Raw genomic sequence first — 24908 nt, 5'->3', positions numbered from 1 at the left:
GGTTTCATGATGCCGTATTAAACACATTTTTAATCACGCTGTCAACTGGCCAGACAGGTATATTTACAGGCAGGTGTGATCAAGCTGGACGATTGTGGGATGCGCCGTAAAACAATAATCACTCACCCGAACGCATGGAAAGCTAATCATGATCAATATGTAGGATGTAGTAAAACTTCAAAACATTTACATGTGCAAACGATTGATGAAAGTGTTCATCTTGTAGTGCATTGAAGCAATGTGTCGAAATCAGCACTAGCAGTACAAGAAACACGGATGTCTACACAAAAACATTCCAATATTCAGTTAATATTTAGGTTAATCCGGAATTTCGGCAAATTATACCTATATACCCTGTCATCAGAGTGTATTAGTCGCTTGACAGTTACGTGTGTTTGCCATTGGAGCTATTGGTAGGGCAGGATATGCTGAACTTTAAGCGAACACGGTTAGGTTGGTTGGTTGGCTTGTTGTTTCACGCCGCACTCAGCAATATTCCACCTATATGACGGTGGTCTGTAAATAATCCAGTCTGGAGCAGACAATCCAGTGATTGATATCAGGAGCATCGATCCACGCAATTGGGATGGATGACATGCTTCAAACCAAGTCAGCGAGCCTGACCACCCGATCCCGTTAGTCGCTTCTTACAAGCATTGTCGCCTTTTACAGCAAGCATGGGTTGCTGAAGACCTATTCTTCCCCTAATCTAATGATAATAGGGCGGCTGGGAAACTTAATGGTTAAAGCGTTCGCTCATCATGTGTGAAGCTCATTTCTGGTGTCCCCCGCTGTGATATTGCTTGAATATTGCTAAAAGCGAGGTAAAACAATACTCACTCACTCTCACAACCAGTTTTGTCGCTTTATTTCAACTCCTTCCTTTTTCACATGATTGGGAAAACGATCTGTCAGGTAATTTTTCCCGAAGAATGTCACATCCCTTCTGCAATGACAGTTAGAGGCTACTCGTACCTTGCGACTATACAAGGGCATATATACGTACATCACACGCGCTGTTTGCGAATGAGTTTCAATCAACTTTCTTCATCAAGAAATATAATAGTATGTTTCATGCCAAGATAAGGAAATCAACAAATATGTAAAATTTAGGTTTATACACTGTAGATCTTCTGTAAAACGGTGCATGGATGTATTGTACCCGTGTCTATGTTGTGTACGATTAACTGAGTGGACGCAAAAGGAAACAAAGCTAAATTTAAATAGCTCTAAATTAGTTGACCTTTCATTTGTTTCTCTTTCTATACATTACCTGTATAGAAGGCCGAGATATATGTGGTTCATATGGTGAAAATCACGTAGGAGAAATGCGGCGTCGCTAGCAGAGTGTGCCCTGATGGATGTACTTGATATAGTTATACAGCTGATATTTAGAGAGTTACTCGCTGTAACCATAGAGTCGCTGGTTTATTAGATACTTGAATGGATCAACGCAGTTAGACAAAACTGGAGACGTTGGTCGCCAGGTCATGGCAATGTCTCGGTGAAAAGTTGTATTATAAATTAAGCAAATCATGCTGCTGATTGACTAATAAACTGTTTAACTCCAACTTCAGACTTCACTCACTCAAATACATATCAGTTTGGACGCAGCGCATAGAATGGTTCTATATTTGCTGACTGCAGCGAATAAAACCCAATTCACTGACAGTCCCCTGTACTGAATATAAGGTGAGGTGAGGTGAAATTGGGTTTAACTTATATAGCGACGTGCATGCACGTGTGTGTGTGTGTGTGGTTGCTTGTACTAGTCCGGACTGATGCCGATTTATAGTGCTAGCACAATGAGATATCATGCCGCAGTTTTACATGAATACCCCACTCAGACACAGTATACTGACTCCGAGCCGACCAGTCCTTGTTTTAGCCCTTTAATGCCGAGCGCCAGACAGGGTAACAACAAGTACCATCTTTTAACGTCTTTTGGTATGTCGCGGCCGGGGATCGAACCCCGGACCTTCCGCTCTCCGGGCGGACGCTCTACCACCAGACCACGGAGGCGGTCTACTGAATATAAGGACAATTACCATGTGTACATAGTACACCTCAGTACCTTCCTCAGTACAGAACAGTGTCGGTGTGCATATGATCTACTCTAGTCAGACATGTCGATGGTACACCTCAGTACCTTCATCAGTACAGAAGAGTGTCGGGTGTGCACATGATCTAATCTAGTCAGACATGTCGATAGAACACCTCAGTAACTTCCTCAGCACCGAAAAGTGTCGGGTGTGCATATGATCTAATCTAATCAGACATGTCGATAGTACACCTCAGTACCTTCCTCAGCACAGAACAGTGTCGGTTGTGCATAGGATCTAATCTTATCAGACATGTCGATAGTACACCTCAGTACCTTCCTCAGTACAGAACAGTGTCAGGTGAGCATATGATCTAATCTAATCAGACATGTCGATAGTACACCTCAGTTCCTTCATCAGTACAGAACAGTGTCAGGTGTGCATATGATCTAATCTAATCAGACATGTCGATAGTACACCTCAGTTCCTTCCTCAGCACAGAACAGTGTCGGGGGAGCATATGATCTAATCTAGTCAGACATGTCGATAGTACACCTAAGTTCCTTCCTCAGCACAGAACAGTGTCGGGGGTGCATATGATCTAATCTAATCAATGATGTAGGTTGTCCCCTTGTGCCTCCCTGCATGGACCTTGTGGTGTCCAAGGTAGAGTAAAATATTCACGAATCTGTATTACACAGAGTGGGTGAATAAATCTAGTTTCAGGCCGTAATTAACTGCATTACACTGCACGACTTTCAGATAAAGCTTATTGAGGAGAGTGTTCACAAATCAGAGGAAACAATTCTAGGGATGTAAGGGACAGGCCAGGCCCTTTGTATCAGCATGTGTATGGTGTATGTAGATCAGTGTTGAGAGTGTTGAGTCAGTTTGCTGACCACTGTGTTGTACATACATATCATGAAATAATAATATGCACTTTCTGAGTTTCGAATTTAGAGGTTCGCAATGTTGTTAATTTAAATTGAAACTCTACCACAGTACTTTGGGAAGGGAGGAAAGGAAAGTATTGTAAGAAGATGGTCTCGTATCAGTGAAAGTGCTTCCCCTGTGTTTCTGCTACGTAATAGGGTAAAGCTGTACAAATTCGAAAATGGCAACTATGCAATATGCACTATATAAGATCTGCTTCTGCGTGTCTACATTTAGGCTTGACGAATAACAGTTAACTTGTATTGTCTTAACGATACATATGCATTCGTTATATGTTAATCATATACATATGCTGTTACTAAATCAAACACGTTATTAATCAGCTTTGAAAATACTTGTTTGCCTGATAGTCCCCGACGGGCGGTTTTGGTCAGAGCAATTAACGTTTAACTGACAATATGATCTACGATTACTACTAAGCGACTCATTTGCAAAATCTGACTGTAGAAAAATGCTTGAAGCTTCAGCATGTACTCTCACCACTGCAGCAGTGCGTGTGTGCAGGACGCGTGTGCCGTGACAATGCGAGGCCACGAAAATGGTGTGTTGAGCTTGTTCTGACCAACTTCGTGTTACTGTGGCCGGCAGGTCATGGCTACGCATGTTGTGTCAAGTCACAGGCAGGAGGGGACAATGAGTATGTATATTGGCATATCCTGTCACAAGCACATGCAAAGGCAAGTCAACCGCACATCTGGAACAACAAGGGAACATAGGTGCAAGTACATCATTATTGCGTCAAATTTGGAAATGTCCTCAACATGTCTAGCATAAAGCTCTTTGAAAGCTTTAACGAGGCCACGAATGTTGTACCCTTGATCAAACCAAGAAGCATAATCAGGAGGAATCTGGGTTTCCAACTATCATAGGGATATTCACGAAACTCATTTGGGACAAGTGGAATTAATACCATGTGAATTCTCAAACTCTGAAAGGATTTGCTTGCATTTTTGTTCTGAATATTTGATTTCTCATCTTAGTACACGCTACGCACACGGCAAACTCAAGGAAAAACTTCAATTCTGATCCAATCTTTAAAGGCTCAGGATAAAATGTAAAAAATGAGAACAAATGTCATGAAGATTACTGAGAAAACAATATTTGAAATGCAGAAACTTTTAATAGATAACATTCAAGTGAAATACATGTATCGGCAATAGGTAGGCATGTCCGAGGGCACCAACTGTGCCCGCTCTTCCAACCCACTTGCTGATCTGTTTATGTTTACGGAATAGGATTGGCAAAATCAAAACGGTTGGCCAAGAAGTTTTATTTAAACTTCTCGTATATCGATGTATATCAATGAACTATTGACTTGCCTTTGTGTGTGGCGAGTGCCAAGGATGGTGCAGGGTACGCTTACCTTTTCGCGAACACATCTGGTATCATTACTATTTATTAGTGATTCATAAACACATGGTACAATCGACTCTGCTTTTAGAATATGGATAATTTGACTTATTCAATCTTATAAAACGCACATCCTTGTTTCAGCTACATTGGAATACAAAACACTTCCTTTCATCCCAAATCCATCAACAGTGTGTACACGCTGTTACAGTAAACAATACGAGGAAGCAGATATGACAAACAGCTATACACATTTTGGGCTTTAGGGTGTCATTGGTACTCTTTTCCAGAGAGACTTTTCAGTAACGACTAACGACACATACTTTCATTTTATAACACATCACAACTAACCCAATTTGAATTTAAAGGATTTTATTGACGAAGCATAATGAAGCATGCTATATAATTTTACTTTACAATTATGTGTAAATAATTAATACAGACAATAGTATACTAACATGGCTAATCTTGAACAACATTTACGGTGTTTCTTGTAAAACTTCCAAACATGTACGTGTCAAACGAGTAATGCAAATGATTGTCCTTTTGTGGATTCAGGAGATAAACCTACTGTGTGTTGAAATTTGATGTCGTCCCAGTGTAAAGTAGATACCTCTTACTAATTTGCAACCGAGCGCTGAAGTAGGTTTATCTCCATTCTACCATGACGGCAACAGCGCTTTGAAAACGGTTCTCTCTTGCATTGAAAAACTACACAGGATACAAAAGTCTGCTGTCTTAGAACATTCTGAAAAGGGTTCCCAGGTAGTTATATATGTAACAAATATTTGTAAAGTTCAACATTAAAAGACCCATAGTCACGAGTAGTTCAAATAAGTGTTTTTTGAAAGGATGTTGACAAATAACCTCCCAAACAAAGTCCGAAGATAGATGTTTTAGTTTCATCGCAATCTGCTGTGCACTGTTTGGACTCTCAAAAGTCATTTCTTGGAAATCGAATATGGAATTTCCCATTCTTTGGGTTACAGGATGTAGAAATAGTTTTACAAATGCTGAACGATAATATTTCTCAAACAAACTTTATGAATTAACATTCTGCTATACATTTACATGTGTAAGTTAATTAACAGTTATCCCGAATAAATAAATTTAAAAAAATACATGCCTCTCCACTCCGAATTTGAATGTTCCAGAACTTGACTTATTCAATCATGGTTACTCACACCTCACAACTGTCAATGGCTGCCAATTTGGTTGTTTATATTTTCCGTGCTTCAGACAAATTACAAGAAGCAGGATGACAACCCCAATCTATGATGTGGTTCAACATTAACCTGTAGATTTACAGGGATTGAGCCTGCTGGTACAATACGATTGCCAATTGAACTGAAGTATGACTGAACAGCCGCTTTTGAGGCTGCTGACGAGCCGGCATTGTACGATGCGAGGGATTGCATGGTTTGTGACCTGTCAGTTTCAAGATTTCACGGTAATTCGACGCCAGTATGTCAAAGGCCCCGAGACAGTGTTTTGTGTATGTTTCGCTTATTGTGCATGTACAGAAATGAATTTCATCATGTTTGACAAGGTGCTGATCAAGTCCCTGTGCTGTGACTTGATGACAGTGATGTCGGGACATTTGTTATTTGTTTACAAGTCAGTTTTCGTGGCTTTCGAAGGGAGGTGTGTCTTCTGAAGGACTTTCAAACTCCCTCATGCCAGTTCCTAACGTTGGTGGTTGATGGTGATGGCAATAAATATCGATCACAAAAAAGGTTTGTAAACATGTTGTCATGAATATAAAAAAAAATATAATGTTTTATTTTACTTTCATTATCATCTGTTTCAATTGGGGAAATTACCTGTTCGCCACCAAACATATCCCTAACAGTTTCATAAACGTCATTATTTGTATGCAAAAGGTAAAGTTTTAGTTGCTATATCTGAATCTCAACATCGAGGTCGGGGCTACCGCTACCACCTAGAACGTCAAAATCGTTCGATGCCACACTTCCCCTATTTCTTCTATTAAACACGGTGGGCCGCCTTTTCATTTCGCGGGAGACGTTGATTGTATTAGAGACCCAGCGTCTATCAGAGAAAATATCAGTATACAGTTCGTATCGGTGATCGACAGCCATTTTTGTATGACTCGATATGATTGTAGGTTATCGATGTATTCATACGCGCAAAGGAAACCTCTTTTTAACCGACCATATGCCATGGTGGAATGTATCTTGAACTCAGGACACATTTACTCTCAGAAAAATTCTGAATCACCCAGAAACGTATATGGTGTAAAGATATGAATGAACATAGTTGCACAAAACGATGCATCAATATAAGCACGAGCAGTACAAGAAACATGGATGTCAACACAAAATCATTCTTATACTCAGTGAATATTCAGGCTAATCCACAAAAGTGAGTTTACTCATAAAAGTGTCCGGAACTTAGGCAGGTTATACCCGAATACGCGATCAACAGAGAGTAGTGGTCAGTTGACAGGAATTTTTGTTTGTGACAGGACAAATTTCTGCGACCACCTGCTATGATCTCTCTTTGATACTTTCATACCCACATGCTCATGATACAATGGGAATCGTACAATGGACTCTAGTGGTTATTTCAACTCCTGCCTATATGTCACGTGCCAGGTATTATTACAATGTATGTATATCATTTTGCGAATGAGTTTGCAATGAACTTTCTTTTTCAAGAAAAAAAATAGTATGCAAAGATAAGGAAACCAACAAGTCGTAAAAATGAGATTAGAATAGGAGTGAGAGTATTACAACCTTCTATATACACGCATGCATGGTATATCTGTGTTGCCTATATCTAAATGAGTGGACGCAATAGGAAACATAGCTAAATGTGAATAGGTCTGTGTAAAATGGAGCTATTTTATCTGACCTATTGTGTGTGCATGTACAGCTAGGGCATGGGTTGTTTCTCTTTCCAACCATGTTAGAAAGTAAATGTAGTTAAAGTAACTGATAAAAAAATAAACAAGTTTTCAGAAAAAGTTCCGGTTACAGCTACGTATGGAAGCGTCAGTAAGGATTCAAAGAGACCCAAGGCGTTGTTTTGAAAATTCAAGGCAGAAACAGACATCAGTCTGAAATGAAAGTAAAAACTGTGTCACACATATCATATATGTATTTATATGAACATTAAATGATACAGTGTCGGTAATGTAATGTATCGCCTGACTATTTCCGGGAAAATAGATGCTTTACTTTCTCTCAAGTTAACAACTGCCTTGCTTTCAGACAGATATTTCTTATGAATAATGAAGGGTTTTTTTAAGCTGTTCTTTTAATTATGTAGCGTCAGTTTGCCATACCAGAGTGAAGGGACGTCCCCCGAGACGCGTGTAAAGACGTCGCATATTGGTGATGATGTCTACCTTCCCGTCGTCCTGAATTCTGCTGGCGATGTTGAGAAGCAGCACCAGAAGCCTTGTCTCGGTCATGGAGCTTAAATTGGAGACAATGATAGGTTGGTTCAAGTTGCATAACTAATGTGTCTAGTATAAACGCAGGTTAATAGTATGGCGTTGTGTTTGCTGTATCTATGCTGACAGGGTTACATCACTGTTTCTATCCCACATGACACATTTACGGAAAAAATCCTTCTTTGAACCATAGGACATTGTTTCTAAACGCGGTGTCCATAGATGTAGTTGCATCTCCATTTTCAAAGGTTCAGGACAATTTGTCAAAAGCGAAAGCAGACACGAACGTTTAGGCAAAAAGTAGGCGTCCCCCATGGGCACCAGGTGTGCTCCAATCCTTGCTGATCTGTGTCGTTATGAATGTGAATTGGAATATCTGATGGGATGGGTTAAATTAAAAGACATGGGAATTTCGCCAAGACGTTTAAGTCAAAGAACCGATTCTCTAGAAAAAGTAGAAATAAAAGACACAGTGAAACTGCCTCATCTCTTTTCATATTTACATGAACATCCAGAGTGACAAAAACCTGTCCACAAGACTGTATGATAAGAAGATGACTTCAACTTTCCAATCGTCAATTTTTCCTTCATGTCGAACACATGGTAACAAGCTATTTGATGGTGACTTGTAGCCTTATGCTTATGATATACTTGTACCCGGAATCGTACAATCGACTCATTTTCATAACAAGGAAAAGGGTATTGTGGCTTTTCTGAAACATGAAAAGATAAAATACCGTGAAACGATTGTACAAGGATGTCGATGTAGTGCAAGCAAGGAGTCGATCAAAGCCATCCCACTGTGATCTCGAACACTTCCTGTCAAGTGGTGATGCTGAACAGTGAAAGTTGCATTGTCCTCCTGTAGTGACAACAGTGTACAGATCAACTACACACACAGGAAGAACATACACACATGCTTAAGGAATTCCAGAATAATTTATAGTTTTGTTTGTTCGGTGGTATGTAGAAATCAATAGCAACGTAGGTATACAAAACAAATCATAAGACTTTAAAATAAAACTTATGATCAACTGTGTCTTAGTGTAACTTCTATTTTGCTCAAGAAAAGGATTACTTTTGAAACGAGATCAATGGTGTCGACGTTTACGTCATCCATTATGATAGTGCGACTGCGCATGCTTGCTGTGAGTCTTGATGTTGTGACAGAGGATTCTGTTGATGGAAGGTATGTCTGCAACAGAAACAGTTCATGAATGCGTATTGTTATCTTTGTGTTCATCTTTGTTTGTTTGGAACGCGAAACACGAACTACAATCTTCCTTTTGTACCTGATTGTCCTGTGCCCACGTGACCAGACTGCGAGACCTAGTCTTGTAAATTTGATTCCAAACTTCCTCTTTGTCCGGAAGTGACGTCAAGACGTAGAACCCATTTGTGGATACATGTGACTGACAACACAAACATAATACGATAAATTATCTTTGGTTAATTACAATGTTGACATTTCACATTGAATCCATAACTGTAGTCACTGCCTGCACGACATCTGCATTGAATGGAGTAAGCATAACCAATGCGTTCGTTTGTCTAATAATCCCCCACCCTATAAAAACATAACCGTCATAAACCAACAGACAGAAGCGAGTGCAGACCCAGAAAAAGAAAAAAACACATTTTGTTTTACTAGTATTTACTTACAGGCATTGAAACAATGATGTCAATCTCAGTATTTTCTGGAATAGACAATATTTCATATTTACTAATCTTGGTCGCAATTGTGCCTTCAATATTACTCTTGTTATAAATGATCAACAATTATTTGATGAGCAGAAATTAGAAGATCTAACAGTGAATAATTAATATTAGTGCGGAACCTTGTCTTCGAACACTTTACAAACCATAACAGTTATAAGGGTAAGGTTTTAACAGATAATGTCATCCATTACAAAGTATCTTCCGCTATTTAGAAAAGATACCAAAACACTGTGCTTATTTAAAATTGTCCTATGGTCGCGGGTGGGGGTGGTGGTATATGTTTTTTCAGGAAACACAGGACATCGTTTCCTTGTTATATTATCATCTACTCACGGGCAGGAGTACACTGAAGCACCTGGAACAGACACAATCTGGGCATGAGGAAATATACTTTTCTTTCCTTGCAAATGTTCAAAACGGCTGCATTACATATTGAAGAGAGGTTTCTTTTCAACCCCTGACGATTAAAATCTTTCATGAATATCAACTCTTGTACAGTATTAACAAACAACATACTTATATATACTCACACGCAAAAGAAACGCAAGTGGTTTTTAGCAAATGGTAACAAATACGGAATCATAAATTATCAAATTGGTGTTATCAATATTTTTGGTTGCATTTTGGAAGCCCCGAGTAAAAACGCACCATAAAAAACGAATCGCCTAAACGCACCATTCAATGAATATGTGGGTATCATGCACCCATTTCTCGCGAAATCTGAAATGCACGAACTGTCACGAACTGTAGTGAGTATAAAACTGTGGCCGATTCTTGGACCTACCACTCCTTGGTCAACAAGGCCACGCCTAACTAAAATTCAGAGAAACCAGGCTATCGGACGTTTGGAAGCTGTAGAGTCTGTTCAAGATGTTGCCCGTCATTTCAACGTTAACATAACCACAATTTACCGTCTCCTGCATCGATACAATGCTACACAGACCACAGATGACCTTCCTCGGAGCGGTCGTCCTAGGGCCACCACACCTCGACAAGATCGGCAGATTTCCCGTCAACACCAGCGACATCCGTTCCTAACTGTAAGTGCAAGTGCTCGACAGACCATAGGAACACATAATCAACACATTAGCCGGGACGCTGTGATCCGACGTCTCCGTTCCAACAACCTCAGATGTCGCCGACCAGCACGTCGTCCTGTTCTCCAACAACGGCATCGACAAGCACGACTTCAGTGGGCACAGGGTCATCACAATGGGCGTCATCGTGAGTGGACCTAGCGTCATGATATGGGCAGGGATTGGACTTATTTCGAGACTTGGACCCATGTGCTTTCTGAATGTTGGTCAAGGTCGGGGACACGGCGTCACTGCTCAGCGGTATATCGACCAAGTGATCAGACCCCACGTTGTTCCATTTTTTGCACAACATCAACAACACATTTTCTAGAAGGACAACGCTCGTCCCCATGTTGCCAGAGCTACCATGGCCTTTCTGCAACAACACAACATCCGTGTTCTACCGTGGCCAGCCCTCAGCCCTGATCTGAACCCCATCAAACACTTGTGGGATGAGGTTCAAAGGCGTCTGCACAATGTGCGCCCAGTCCCTACAACTGCCGATGTGTGCAGGAGGATCCCTAGGGACTTCACAAATCGTCTGATGTACTCAATGTACAGGAGATGTGTGGCAGTGATCAATGCTAATGGTGGTCACATCAGGTATTGACTGACATTTTGGGTATTGACCCGAAACTGTGTAAGCCCTTAACATTTGAAAAAAAACAATTATGTAATCTGCCTTTTAATCCATTAATCTGTCTTCAGACAAATTGTTGTCAATCTTGCCCTAATACTATTTCTTGTCTTTATTACCTCAAGATGTTGTTGCACAGTCTTGTTTCCCATCGTGAGGTTAGCAAGGGGGCCAAGATCCACTCCCTTCAGCGTACGGGAGTCCAGAGTCATGTCTCCGTCTGCCGCCGCCCTCGCCACCGCCTGGTACACGAACAGGTACTGATCCTGTTGGTAAGATTCATCAGCGCTAGACTGAATGTGAACTTGTCAAATAAATATGGTGTTTATATCTCATTATAGCTCATCGGAGGATTTCGGGTGCAGGCAGGGGACACTTTTTTGACATTTTTGTTGACGTATGTTCAATCAAAGTTAACACAATTTACGGATAACAACTTGTTTAATACCGTAAAGGCGACGTTCGGTAAAGATTGTCAAGCAAGACTGACGGTATAAGGATCTTGACCGAAACGTCGTCTTTACAGTATTAAAGAAGTTGTTATCCATAAATTGTGTCTACTTTGTCATCCGTCAACTTCTAAGTAATCAAACAAGATATACATAATCGTCTTCAAGCTCCTCAGCTACACGGCGTCGCGTAATGTGTATTAACATTGACTAAAGATGTATGTGATGCTCTCAACCTGAACATAAATATAACGATTATCTCACGAAACTGTTTCCGTTGGGCGTTTAAGGTAAAATAGAGGTGAAATTTAAATGAATGCGTCACTGATGAGACCAGCAAATTATTATATCATATTATATTATTCATTCTTGTAAATATTTACAACATTAACAGGTGATACAAAGATCTTTCTGTTCATCCGTTTAACCTATCACACATGTGCATTCAACACTAACTTTTGATTGTATCATGCCTTTCCTCTGACTTCTCGAGTTGGAGACGAAGCTGACAACGTCCACAACGCCCTCTGTTGTAGCCTGCTCCACGAGACTATCAATAGCGATGTACGTGCCTGTCTGGCCAATGCCGGCGCTGATTGAGGATGATACAAACAGTATAGATACACATGCTACGTGAACACGACATGTCAAAATAGTAATATTCACTGAAAATTGACACGTTGCTTACACCAAAAGTTATTTTATCAAAACAACTCTCTCAAATTGAAATGTGTTCAGAAATACCGCTTGGTTGCTACGAATTAGGACTACCATTCGTCAACACGCACCTGCAGTGAACGGTGATTGGATGCTTTTGTTTTCCAGCTAGTTCCTTGATCTTCCACCTGAACTCCAAGAATGCATACATATCTGGAACACTACGATCCAGCCAGGTTGTAAAATGGAAATGACGCACGTGTCGCTTCGTTGTCTTCTAAATAATACAATATTGATATACTATGCGTTAGACGTTCAACATTGTTGTCAGGTGGTATAAAGCTGATGTGCCAGATTCGAAACAGTACTCTTAACTTATAAGAGTTCAGGCAAGGCAATGCTTCTAAATAAAGGCATGTATACCTTCTTGTGTTGCACAGTCAGCATTGCGAGTGTGTAGTTTGCAAGACATGTTTCTGTCTCCATGGTTACCGTGATGTCACCGTATGAGACCTGGTCTTTTTCCGGCCAGTAACGAAGACAATTCATCTGCAATAGAACAGTACCAATGATATGTTTCTACGTGTAAAATGCTCTAAAAGCCGCAAGGATAATATTTTGCAGATAAGCGCAGGTATCCATGTTTGTAACGTGAGCTACTGCAACGTCACAATATCAGCTGTAGTCCATGTGTATGACGTCATGGTTTAAAGGTTTGTATGACGTCACGGGTAAATGTGCAAAGGGAGCGTTGGGCATCCAACACAACAGGTGTAAAGCCACCCGGTGTTTGTTATCAACTCAATACCAAGAAGACATGAAACAATGTTAACTTAGTGTTCGTCTACGCAGAGAAAGCATCTCCATTTAAGGGTCACGTGTTTTGTGATCATGAATTACAATCTCAGATTTGCCTTGATAAAGATTCTTGGTTTATCAGCATTATATCCATTCTCCTGGGTTTCGCCAAACTGGTGAACATCTGTATATGCAGATTCTACCATGACCTTGTAAACGCCTCGACTTAAAACAGACAAATTGAGACGTTTCAAATCACACTAAAAAATCTGACTGAAACAGCTGATTGGACGCCCGCATCACCATAAATATAATATTTATTCAAAAAGAATACTAACTCATTTTTGGTAAGCATTTTAAAATATTGATATTTTCATTTTTAATGAAACACAATGCAGAAAAGGACAACAATCAACATATGTGCGGCAAAATATTCTGGGCATGACACACCACAGCAATCGACAAGGGGAATGTATTTTCAAAGCTTTGCATTTTGCACCCAGTGGAATCTGTTTTGGCAGATAAACGAAAATGGTTACTCTTTTGCGTTGACGTTATATATTTTATGAACTTATTTAATATTACAAACGTATTAGTTTGGCTAACTACTATCACGTCTATTCGTACCTTGCCCCCTTCCTCGAGTCCCGTCACCATGACGATCGTAGTGCATCCTTCCTGCCAGATCATCCTCCAGAAATCCTCAACAACATCAGGCTTGTAGGGCCCTTAATATACAATGTGTCACGCGTAGCTGTTATCTAGTCAGTAACGATCAAATACTGATTCGGCAAATCAGTAAAGAAGTTTGTTTAAAGTTTGTACCAGCGGCAAAGCCGTATATAGAATAAAGGAATGTTGGTATGTATTAGAATACTCTGGTGAAAAGAAAGCAGTTTTAACAATAGGTCATATGTGAAGAATAAGTATAGGTATTCCATAGTTCTTCTATTAAATGTCAATATTATTATATGTCATACCTTGTGCAGCGATGTATTTCCTCTCAGTCTTGTAGCCCTTAAACAATGTCAGCAGGAAAGGTGAAAGTGTTTGAATCATAATAATCCCTAACAATCGTTAAGTAACTATACCAGTATTGCAGCAGATAAAATGTTAACATCAAAACGAAGAGTTTCTATATTCTCTTCTTACAACTATTTAATTATGTCATGCCACTAACGCAGATAAATAATCGTCACTCACGTCCATGTAGCTGGCATTGATGTAGTTGCTGGTCTGGCCATCGTTTAACACCACCCGGTTGTAGTCATCTAAGACAAAGAACAACTGTTCATGTCTCAGTTTGTGTTTGTGTTTGTGTATAAGTGTATGTCTAGATTCAAGTTAAACTTACATGGGTAGTAGGATTTAAATCTGTTTTTCCCTTTGTTTTGTGGTAGCTGGGAGTCGTTGTAACAGTGCATGAAGCCATCTGGCAAATTCTGAAAATAAATGAGACAAAAACCGGAGTGTGTCATGTGTGTCGGCCTATATCACTGCCATGTGTTTACGAGTCATTACCAAATAAAGAGTATAGTGTTCGACAAGAAAGCTGATAATCACATTATAACAACAGAAGCTGTTTGGTCTTGAATACTGACCTTAAATTCCTCCTCTGCTTCTCTAGGATGTTCCTCCAGTTGACGTACAAAGTCCTCCAGATCTGACACTTGAATCATTCGACCGATGCAAGGGCTATGGCGGGTAGGATAGTTCTCATAGGGATGACCACTCTCTCTCAACAGGCCGTGAATAGGGTCAGTGTTGCCCTCCTCTTTGGAAATAGTCTCATACACAGAAGTTTCTGTAATCGTGCGTCCACCCGATTTGTGATTTACTCCTTCCAAATTCACATATGTTAGGCCTGGAACTGATCCATGTTCGCCCTCATCTCCAAGCCGCTCATAAACACTCTCTGAAAGAACATATAATCCTATCTAAATAGATTGCTGAAGGAATATTTCTCACCTGTAGACACAATGTTTTCCTTCATTTGCAAGGCACGGGTGTCCTAGTCGTCTGAGGCGCAGGAATGCGCCGTGCACAGTTGCGTCCCTTAGACACGCCGGAAACCTATGACTGAGGGTTCGAATCCCGGTTCATCCCGAATATGTTCCCAGGTTTCTCAGCATCATATCCGTGCTCGTGGCAAACTTCTAAGACCTGCATCATGACGGGTTTATTTCCACATTAAGTTGAGTTGCTGTGATATCGCTGGAAAAATGCTTAAAGCTGCGTTAACGCAACTCACTCACTCACCCACTAACATTTCATTTGCAATGAAGTAAAATCACATTGGAATACGTTAACAACATTTACAGAACTAAACGTATTTTCGAAATGTATACCCTGCGTTGACTCGTGTTTGAATTCAGGTTGACACAGTTGTGAATAGTGCAAGTCAGCCCCACTTGATGGTCTCACTGCAAATAAACCGAAGTCAATTTCATATTTTATCATATTTTAAAGTATGAAGTACTGTATTCATTGATTACAATGTAAACCATATCAATAACTTTTGGTCCGTATTACAGTAGTAGTAGTAGTAGTAGTAGTAGTAGTAGTAGTAGTAGTAGTAGTAGTAGTAGTAGTAGATGGAATTGAAAGAAGCAGCAATGGATTCAAACGCAAATGACATACACTTTTAAGGTTTTCTTATAAGAGCCAAGGATTTGAGACATAATCTTAATGTCAGTGTTGATTTTGGTGATGGATGGTACAGAAATGAGTGTCAACCAAGCGAAGTGACATATCAAGTGACTCAGTTTTTCAAGGAGAAGCTTTCTAAACGATCACTGCATCGAGTTTATGTGCAGTGTGTTGAGAAAATCAGCAACCTTGTAGAGGCCTTCGCTTGAATGAAGTAGGCTGGCATGGTTTTCTGTTTGTTGCTTAGGACCAGTCATTCCCACACGATGCCGTCAATGTGTGATTTTGTATTAAATGTAAATATGAAATGTAGGTTATGCAATGAATTTAATGAGACTGTACAACACAGTGTCAGTGGATGCCCATCTTTGCCACAAACACAGTATCTTAAGCGACATGATAAAGTTTCTCGAACGTTTTATTGCCATCTTTTCAATGCTTGTGGTATTGACACAGAGGTCCATCCATGGTACGACCCAGAATATGTAGAGGGTGTTATGGAAAATTCTTTTGAATAGGCCCGTATACAGCCTCAGACCTATCGAGGCCAACAAACCTGATCTTGTCCGTTTGGATAAATCCAATGAAATAATTTATATCACATACACTTGAGTAACCCTCAGAACGCTCAACACCACACTCAAAGAATATCAGACCTCTATCAACAACTAGACCTGAAATCAGCTATTTCCGAGCACATCCTCAAGCACCAAGGCCATAACATCATGTGGGAAGCCACCAAAGTCCTGTCTACCAACAACTGGCGACAAAGAAAACTACAAGAAGCTGTTGACATCAGGAGACACCAGCCAGCCATGAACAGTAATCAGGGAATTTATCTGCCCAGTGCTTAGGATTTATTGCATTAATCCTTGTCAATGGTAATTATCTAGCTGGCTTCCATTTGTGTATTGTCATTTCCATTCTATTACCTATCAGTGTTAATCATCCCAGGCCTCCCGTTTGCCCATTGTCCATTGCCTATTAGGAGTGTTGGCGCTCCTTTTGTCAATTGCTTATCACATATAAGCGCGAATTATCTATTGGCTCCCCTTGTTAAGTTTCCACCTTTGTTATCTGATTGCTTTTGTTGCTCTTACAGGTACAAAGTGATGTTCTATGCATCATATCATTTATTCACCTGATAAAGGAGTAAGTATATACTCCGAAACATTACATCCATAGATTCTCTTCCTTATGTGTATCATTTCTCAACACCTTTCAAAAATTTGATGTGAATGCATAGTTTTACACAAGCATCCCATTAATGGAATGGATTAAAACATCTAGCAATTTCTTAAATCGTTTCGCAAAAAAACGTAATGCTCATTCATTAAAAAAGAAATGTGAAGATGATTTAAATGTAATTCATATGTTTGTTATTGTGATTATTTCATTTTCTACCAGAGATAGCATTTTATAATGTTGTTTCATACTTGTACAAAATAGTCACATGTTCCGATGGTGCTCTTTTGATTGAACCATAAAGCATGTTGAGGCCCATGTCATTCCAACAGATAATGCTGAACTGTTTCAGATGAATTATCGACACATTGGTCACATAGAGGGGATACCTCCTTGTAAATACTCCTGCAGGCATTCAATACACAATGACCAAGACGAGGTATAGTCAACAACTTCATCACGCCTCGTACGATGACAAACTTTACAGATGTGTTTAACTGTTGGGCAAAGTGTGTGCATATGTCGTCCCACAAATCTTGGCACGTTATGGAGACCGACTTTGAAATGGAATAATCGAAATACTTTTTGGAAGGCCAGAATTCAGAGTATTTACTTCATCATTGTGAACCATTTCGCGAATTTATATTAGTTGTATTTGACCGAAATATTTCGTTTTGACTGAATTTCATAACGCTTTGACATGTGAACAGGCTGATTCTTTACAAATGCAACGTATCATAGAATAGAGTAGCTTCCCGTTAACAGTAGTTAGCTGGCCTATTGATTGTCGCAAAAGATATTGACTGACGAAGTTATCTTTTAGCTTTATGACATTGTCTTGAAAACATGTATAGACAGTTGAATTTTGCCTATTCAGTAGCAAAACCACTGTCGGATATAAAAACCAAACCATATTACCCGTTGTCACTGTCTGATACTTGATATTACCATAGCAAAACACAAGTATATATCTCATAATTAAACGTATTATCTAAAATAACAGACAGTTGCAAGTGTATATGTACATTGATAGGAAACTCAGCACTGACCTGAACCCGACCTACAGATCACTGTGCCAGGTGCACGTTGACTTACCTTCAGAGTTGTGTACGGTTTGCTGTGCAGACTCCTCTGCTGTACGTTTCCTACTTTTTCTGAAATAGATTGATTCTCATTTTTCCGGGACCTAACAAGAAATCACAGGGCAAGAGAGGATGGCCTGTTGTCAGCGTCGCACAATGTGAATATGCAGGCCAAGTCACGTGAATTACGAATGGAGATTTATCAAATCTAGGTATAGATGTTGATAAATGTTAAATTGAAAATATTTATAATTTCAAAACAGTCAGACACTACTTAAATATAGGAGAATAAATAAAAGCAACAAAACCATTTCAGGGGGTGAACTATAAGCGACACAACACTTGATAGGAGGGATTCGCGAATATTTAGAAAACTGACCTGATTCGGACGATGATGAGAACAATCAGCATGGCTATCGGTACTATGGCAACTAAACCTGCTGCTAGAGGTATCACAGCCACAGAGGTCGAGGCAGCTGGAACACACAATGGAATTATTTACCATTAGTTATTATCTGATGTTTTGGGCCCATTTAAGAAAAGATGAACTTGTTTGTTGTTTTCAAGAAAGCAGGTACATACATCATAAATCTATAGAGAGAGTGTCTAAGTTGAGTACCTACAGACAGACAATGTAGTGACAGTCTCTTCTCGATTGTCCAACTGCAACAACTAGCACTGTAGATAGATGCAATGGCTGAGCAGTTGCATCCCAAAGTGGGAGAGATATGACAATCAATATTAAGAGAAAAGGTACAGATAATCGACGTGCAAGGAATATGCGGGACCCCCACCCCCACCACCCCACCCCCTGTATAAGATGGACTTGTCCGACATTGCCGAGGTCGGATTCTACGGGTAGGTATTTTTAAAGATTATATATTTTATCGACATCCTTAAAGAGGCTGGATATAATACTGATATCTCATAATATGAAATAAACGTCGTTGTTTATCGAACTATAACACAATTAACAGCACAAGTTCACCTCGAAAAGCTGTTTTCTATCAATTTTTAATTCATTTTAATTCTTTTAAAATGGCAGATTGAAACATTTCGGCAAGATAAATTCGTTGTAGCAGTATCACTCGGGATATATGTGGTTTTATGCGTCCCTTGACAGGTTTTATACCACTTGCCTCCGGCTCGTTGAATGCAACCTAGCTTGGGACACATAACACATCATATACCGCTAGTGAGTGAGTGAGTGAGTATGGTTTTACGCCGCTTTTAGCAATATTCCACCAATATCACGGCGGGGGACACCAGAAATTGGCTTCACACACTGTACCCATGTCGGGAATCGAACCCGGGTCTTCGGCGTGACGAGCGAACGCTTTAACCACTAGGCTACCCGACCGCCCCTACAACGCTAGTGATATTGCTGCAACTTCTAACACAGGAGAAACAAATATGCATAATACCATAATATGTCTTATGTCAAGTAAATTCTGAACGGGTAGGGAAAGAATCAAGTTTTGGTTGCTGTCCCTTCAAATACACCATCACGATTCTATAGCCCCCTCCACAGTTTTGTACTTCCGCCTGATTCTGTCCACGCGAATGATATCTGTAAACGCAATTTCTTCTCTTTAAGATTCGTGTACCGAATATCAATCTTAAGTACTTAAAGTTGCGCCTCCGATATTTCAAGAGGAAGCACAAATTGTTGCACACCAACTGATTTGAGTTCCTGTCTGTTTTCTACTGCAACGTAAGTGTGTGGTATTTTATTCTTGGCTGAACTGTGTGATTGATGGAATGTATTCCATCGTTTCATCTGAAAAGCATGTACATACAAAACATACCTTGTGTGCAGTCATCACCCGTCCAACCCACGAGACATCCACCGTCACATGACCCGTTGTAGCGGTCACATGATGAGTTGGTGCCAGCACACTTCCTCCCGATACATGTTTTCTTACAGTCGACACCATAGTTGCCGCCATCGCATTCTGACATAAAGTGGGTAAACATTCCGTTTTTGAGTAGAGAGAGAGAGAGAGAGAGAGAGAGAGAGAGAGAGAGAGAGAGAGATTCTTTATTTCCTCCAGAAGTTAATCCGAAGATTATACATAATTAATCAAACGTATTCACACAAACTCATATTACCTGTACATAAACTAGTGTCCAAAAGAAACGATACCAACTTATTTTCAAAATTGTTTTTTACTAAGTGAATTGTCAAGTATGAAAACATGCCAATTCGTATTGCACATCCCAAACACAGCATAGTCGATAAAAAATACCGGGAACACGTGATCACTTCCGGGAAAAAACGTAAATTTCGTGAAAGTGACATTTCCCTCTCTAGCATGTTCTGCACGTGCAGAAAAACTGTATAAAACGGCTGATCAGACACGTTGATATCACAGCAACAAAAAGAACACAAGATGTGCCACGTTTGACAGCCATCGAGAGAGAGAGAGCCGTTGGAATGGTCCAACAAGGAGCGTCACACGTCGACGTCGCCAGAAGGTTGGGCTGCGCACGCATCACTATCACCAGGTTGATGCGGCGGTTACGTCAGACAGGTCAGACGTCAGACAGGCCCAGGAGTGGAAGACCACGAGTAACCACGCCCCGTGAAGATCGTTACATCCGGGTATTACACCTGAGGAACCGCACCGTAACAGCGACGTCCACGGCGGCTACAGCAGTGGGACACAGGATCAGTCGACAGACCGTCTACAGGAGACTACGGCAGTATGGTATCCGGCCACGTCATCCCTACCGCGGACCGCTCCTGACGCCTCGACACCGGAACAACAGACTGATCTGGGCCAGGCGAGTTCGACGTTGGCAACGGCGGGACTTGGCACGTGTTATGTTCTCTGATCAGAGCAGATTCTTCATCTTCAGAAACGATGGACGGCAGCTTGTATACCGACGATTTGGTGAACGTTTGGCGCCTAACTGTATCCAACAGGTCCGGCCGTTTGGAGATGGAGGGTTAATGGTTTGGGGTGGCATATGTGGTGACGTCAAAACGATGCTTGTCGTAATTCGTGGAAACCTGAATGCACAGCGTTATCTTGATGACATCCTACGGCCTGTTGTGGTGCCCTTTATTCAGCAACAGCCTCGTGGACTCCTTTTCCAACATGACAATGCAAGGCCACACACAGCAAGATTGACACAGAACTTCCTTGCCAACCCCAACGTACAGGTTTTGCCATGGCCCGCATGTTCACCGGACATGAATCCCATCGAGCACTTATGGGACCACCTCGATCGGCAAATCCGACGTCGCCGTATGCCTCCAGTCAACGTCCAGGACTTGGAACGATGTCTCCTCGAGGAATGGCAACGCATCACTCCCAACGTCATCAGACGTTTGACGTCATCAGTCCGTAGGCGTGTTCTGGCATGTATTGATGCTCACTGTGGACATACCCGCTACTGACTTGACTTTGAGACGTGTGGTGTGACATTTCCTGTTGTTTCTGTGATCAGTGCTCTAACGAAATGTTCATTTTTCGACCCCACCCATCTTTAAAGGCTTGTCATATTGGTTGTACAGATTTTATTGAAATGACATTTTTGTACAGATGTTGTGAAAGGATTTCTCAAAAGCATAACACCAATCCTAAACTTCTGCATTGTTTAGTTTTTCTTTTATGTCGTTGCAAACCGGTGGTATCGTTTCTTTTGGACACTAGTTTATATACAATACAAGACAGTAGCACCAGTGCCATGCCATTCACACAGTCCACAAGGTTACATCAGATGACATAATCAAGGTAAGGCTTTAGTGTAAGTACATAAGCAGAAAATATCAGTATAACAGATTCCCATGTAACAATATATCAATACATTGTGAGAAGTGAGTATCAGCACCAAAGAAAAATGACAACATAGCTTCTTCATCTTGTAATTCCAACTGGAAATAGGTTTAAACATCAAGCAGATCAAGCGCGAAATCGCGTTTAGTATTTTAAATGACATTAATGTTACATTAATTGTACACCGCTAGTGATATTGCTACAACTTCTAACACTGGAGAAACAAATATGCATAATACCATAATATGTCTCATGTCAAGTAAATTCTGAACGGGTAGAGAAAAAATTAAGTTTTGTTAGCTGTCCCTTCAAATACACCATCACGATTCTATAGCCCCCTCCACAGTTTTATACTTCCGCCTGATTCTGTCCACGCGAATGATATCTGTAAACGCAATTTCTTCTCTTTAAGATTCGTGTACCGAATATCAATCTTAAGTACTTAATGTTGCGTCTCCGATATTTCAAGAGGAAGCACAAATTGTTGCACACCAACTGATTTGAGTTCCTGTCTGTTTTCTTCTGCAACGTAAGTGTGTGGTATTTTATTCTTGGCTGAACTGTGTGATTGATGGAATGTATTCCATCGTTTCATCTGAAAAACAATGTACATACAAAACATACCTTGTGTGCAGTCATCACCCGCCCAACCCACGAGACATCCACCGTCACATGACCCGTTGTAGCGGTCACATGATGAGTTAGTGGCAGCACACTTCCTCCCGATACATGTTTTCTTACAGTCGACACCATAGTGGCTGACGTTGCATTCTGACATAAAGTGGGTAAACATTCCGTTTTTGAGTATGTATACTTTCATTATAAATCAAACATGACAAGTTCTCTAAAAGGGGGGATACTGACATTTGTTTCCAGATCAGCTGAACAGTATAAAACGACATTTTTAAATGACGTGATAAAAGGGCATCCATTACATTGAGGTGAAGACGAAAGGCTGATGCTGTTCACCGTTGACACAAGGTACAATGTATGTAGATTTACCTCTGCTGCAGTCTTCTCCCGTCCATCCGGCCTTACATCCGGGTTCACACTTCCCAGTCACGTGATGACATTGCGAAGTTCCTTGACAGTTTCTTTCCTGACATTTGTTCGCGCATGCGTCTCCGTAAGTATCTTGGCTACATTCTGTAAATACGTAGTGGACGTTATATTAACAATGAAGCATACTGTGATGCATTTTAGATCATAAGGTTAGATACATTAGAAAGATAGTTCGAAAAAAGCATTTGTTTCAAAACATTTGGACTTAGATATCCGAATGTTCCAGAATGAGGACTGGAAATGTTCCAGAATGCTGGCTAAAAGAAACCATGAAGTACACTGAATAACATCTTTTTATCATGTGAATAACACTAAAGGCAATTCATGAAAAGAGTAGTTGCAGCACTTGCAGTTTATACCTCGGGTGCAGTCACTGTCTCTCCACCCAGGAAGGCATCCAGCGACACATGACCCGGTATGACGATCACATGGTGTGGTGCCAGCTACACACTTTCGTTCCGCACAGGCTTTGTTACAGTTTATTCCATAGTTCCCTGTGTCACATTCTGTAGTACACATGGAGATTGACATGAAAACGACAAATCGATGTTTCATGAGACATAAAGTGCTGTTTAATGATGTGCTTATAACGTGTTGTGTTGATGTTGAAAGAAATCTCAACATGATCCCAGAACTAGCAATGTTTCTGTTCAGTACCTTTTACGAGTTATAACCCCACATACAAACAACTATTTATCAAAAACTAGTATTCCATTTGTAATTGGGCCACATTCGTCCAAACAGTTAACGTCGAACGCACATTTAGCCATACCTGTGTGGTCTATTGTGTTAGTCCAACGATTTCATGTCCACGTCTCCAATATATCAGTGGTAATGGAGCAAAACAAACGTTCAAAATTGTTTCGCCACAACGTCTACAGTAATAAATCATGACTGTCAATATTGTCATTGTACTATCAAAATAATGGTTGTAAAATGTCAAAATATACTGAGTCAAATTAAAAACTTCACATTATTAAAAGTAATCCCATATATCATATACAACGGACAAATGTATCAGAGAAGGTAATTTGTAATTATTAATGTCCAAAGAAGGATTTTAATTAACGATGGTAACCATAATTTGTTCCAAGCACATACGGTATTCGGTAATAACATCAACAGTTTAAATCATAAGTCCCGAGAATCTGATGGTACACAAGTTTAGTAGCGTGTATGGCCACCATGTGCGTTGACAACTGCCACACAACGCCTCCGCATGGACCTTGTGATGCTTGTGAACACATGATTGGGAAGACGATGCCATTGTTGCTGCAAAATGGTGCCAAGATCTTGCAAATTCTGTGGTTGGTTCTGGAGAGTGCGCAGACTTCTGCCAAGAGCATCCTAGACGTGTTCGATAGGACGTTGACTCCCGCATTCTGAAGGAAATTCCTTGTCAAAATTGCTGTGTGGGGTCTGGCATTGTCGTGTTGGAAGATCAAACCGGGTCCATGTGCTGCCATAAAAGGCAGAAGTTCTGGTGCCAGTACCTGGTCGCGGTAAGCAGCAGCGTTGAGGTTGCCACGGATGACAAGAAGCCTTGAACGTGCATTGCCACAGAAAGCACCCCACACCATGACACTTCCGCCTCGAAATCTGTCAACTTCCTTTACACAACACTGGGCGTAACGTTCATGACGGCGCCTCCACACCCTCGCCCTACCATCAGCAAATCGAAGATTAAATCGGGATTCATCACTGAAGACGACTTGATTCCGATTCCTCTGAGTCCATTGTAAGTGTCGCTGTGCCCACAATTGACGTTGACGTCTGTGTAATTGAGTCAGAATCGGCCCGGAGTATGGCCGTCGTGCTTGAAGGTGAGCAGATCTCAGACGGTTTCGAACAGTTTGCGCACTCAGTCTACCCCTAAACATTTCCCAATGGTGTGTATTTGGTATTTTTTGCATAAAATTCTAAAAGACCTCCTCCCCTGTATCACACCTCTGTACCTTCCACCCTGGTCTACAGTCTCCAGGCCACACACCACTGACTGGAGAACACTACATCTGACAGTAAGATCTCCTTACCTGTATACA

The 24908-nt window shown here is 40.7% G+C and overlaps 1 protein-coding gene across 3 annotated transcripts; it reads right to left on the bottom strand.

Annotated features, from left to right (window-relative positions):
- Nucleotides 1-6443: 6443 nt before the first annotated feature.
- Nucleotides 6444-23444, bottom strand: LOC124150345 (receptor-type tyrosine-protein phosphatase alpha-like). 3 transcript variants are annotated; one of them, XM_048382406.1, is made up of 22 exons: nucleotides 23226-23444; nucleotides 22807-22950; nucleotides 22429-22575; nucleotides 18399-18495; nucleotides 18033-18091; nucleotides 15452-15526; nucleotides 14705-15018; nucleotides 14458-14545; nucleotides 14307-14374; nucleotides 14084-14120; nucleotides 13731-13831; nucleotides 12729-12854; nucleotides 12437-12582; nucleotides 12105-12240; nucleotides 11319-11465; nucleotides 9820-9841; nucleotides 9430-9464; nucleotides 9060-9179; nucleotides 8846-8962; nucleotides 8505-8629; nucleotides 7657-7789; nucleotides 6444-7428 (listed from the first exon to the last, which is right to left on the bottom strand). In XM_048382406.1, the coding sequence occupies exons 1-22, from the start codon at nucleotides 23419-23421 to the stop codon at nucleotides 7375-7377; spliced, it is 2487 nt and encodes an 828-aa protein (XP_048238363.1). In that variant the 5' UTR covers nucleotides 23422-23444; the 3' UTR covers nucleotides 6444-7374. The 3 variants fall into 3 exon arrangements, with proteins under 3 accessions (XP_048238363.1, XP_048238362.1, XP_048238364.1); XM_048382405.1 differs by lacking the exon at nucleotides 22429-22575 and adding an exon at nucleotides 19828-19974; XM_048382407.1 differs by lacking the exon at nucleotides 22429-22575 and having other exon boundaries at nucleotides 23226-23443.
- Nucleotides 23445-24908: the final 1464 nt, after the last annotated feature.

This window comes from Haliotis rufescens, unplaced genomic scaffold, assembly GCF_023055435.1.
Source record: "Haliotis rufescens isolate VD_foot unplaced genomic scaffold, xgHalRufe1.0.p SCAF_4, whole genome shotgun sequence".
Taxonomy (NCBI): domain Eukaryota; kingdom Metazoa; phylum Mollusca; class Gastropoda; order Lepetellida; family Haliotidae; genus Haliotis; species Haliotis rufescens.
Note: the sequence above shows the minus strand (reverse complement) of the source record. Positions and strands in the feature narration are given on the sequence as shown.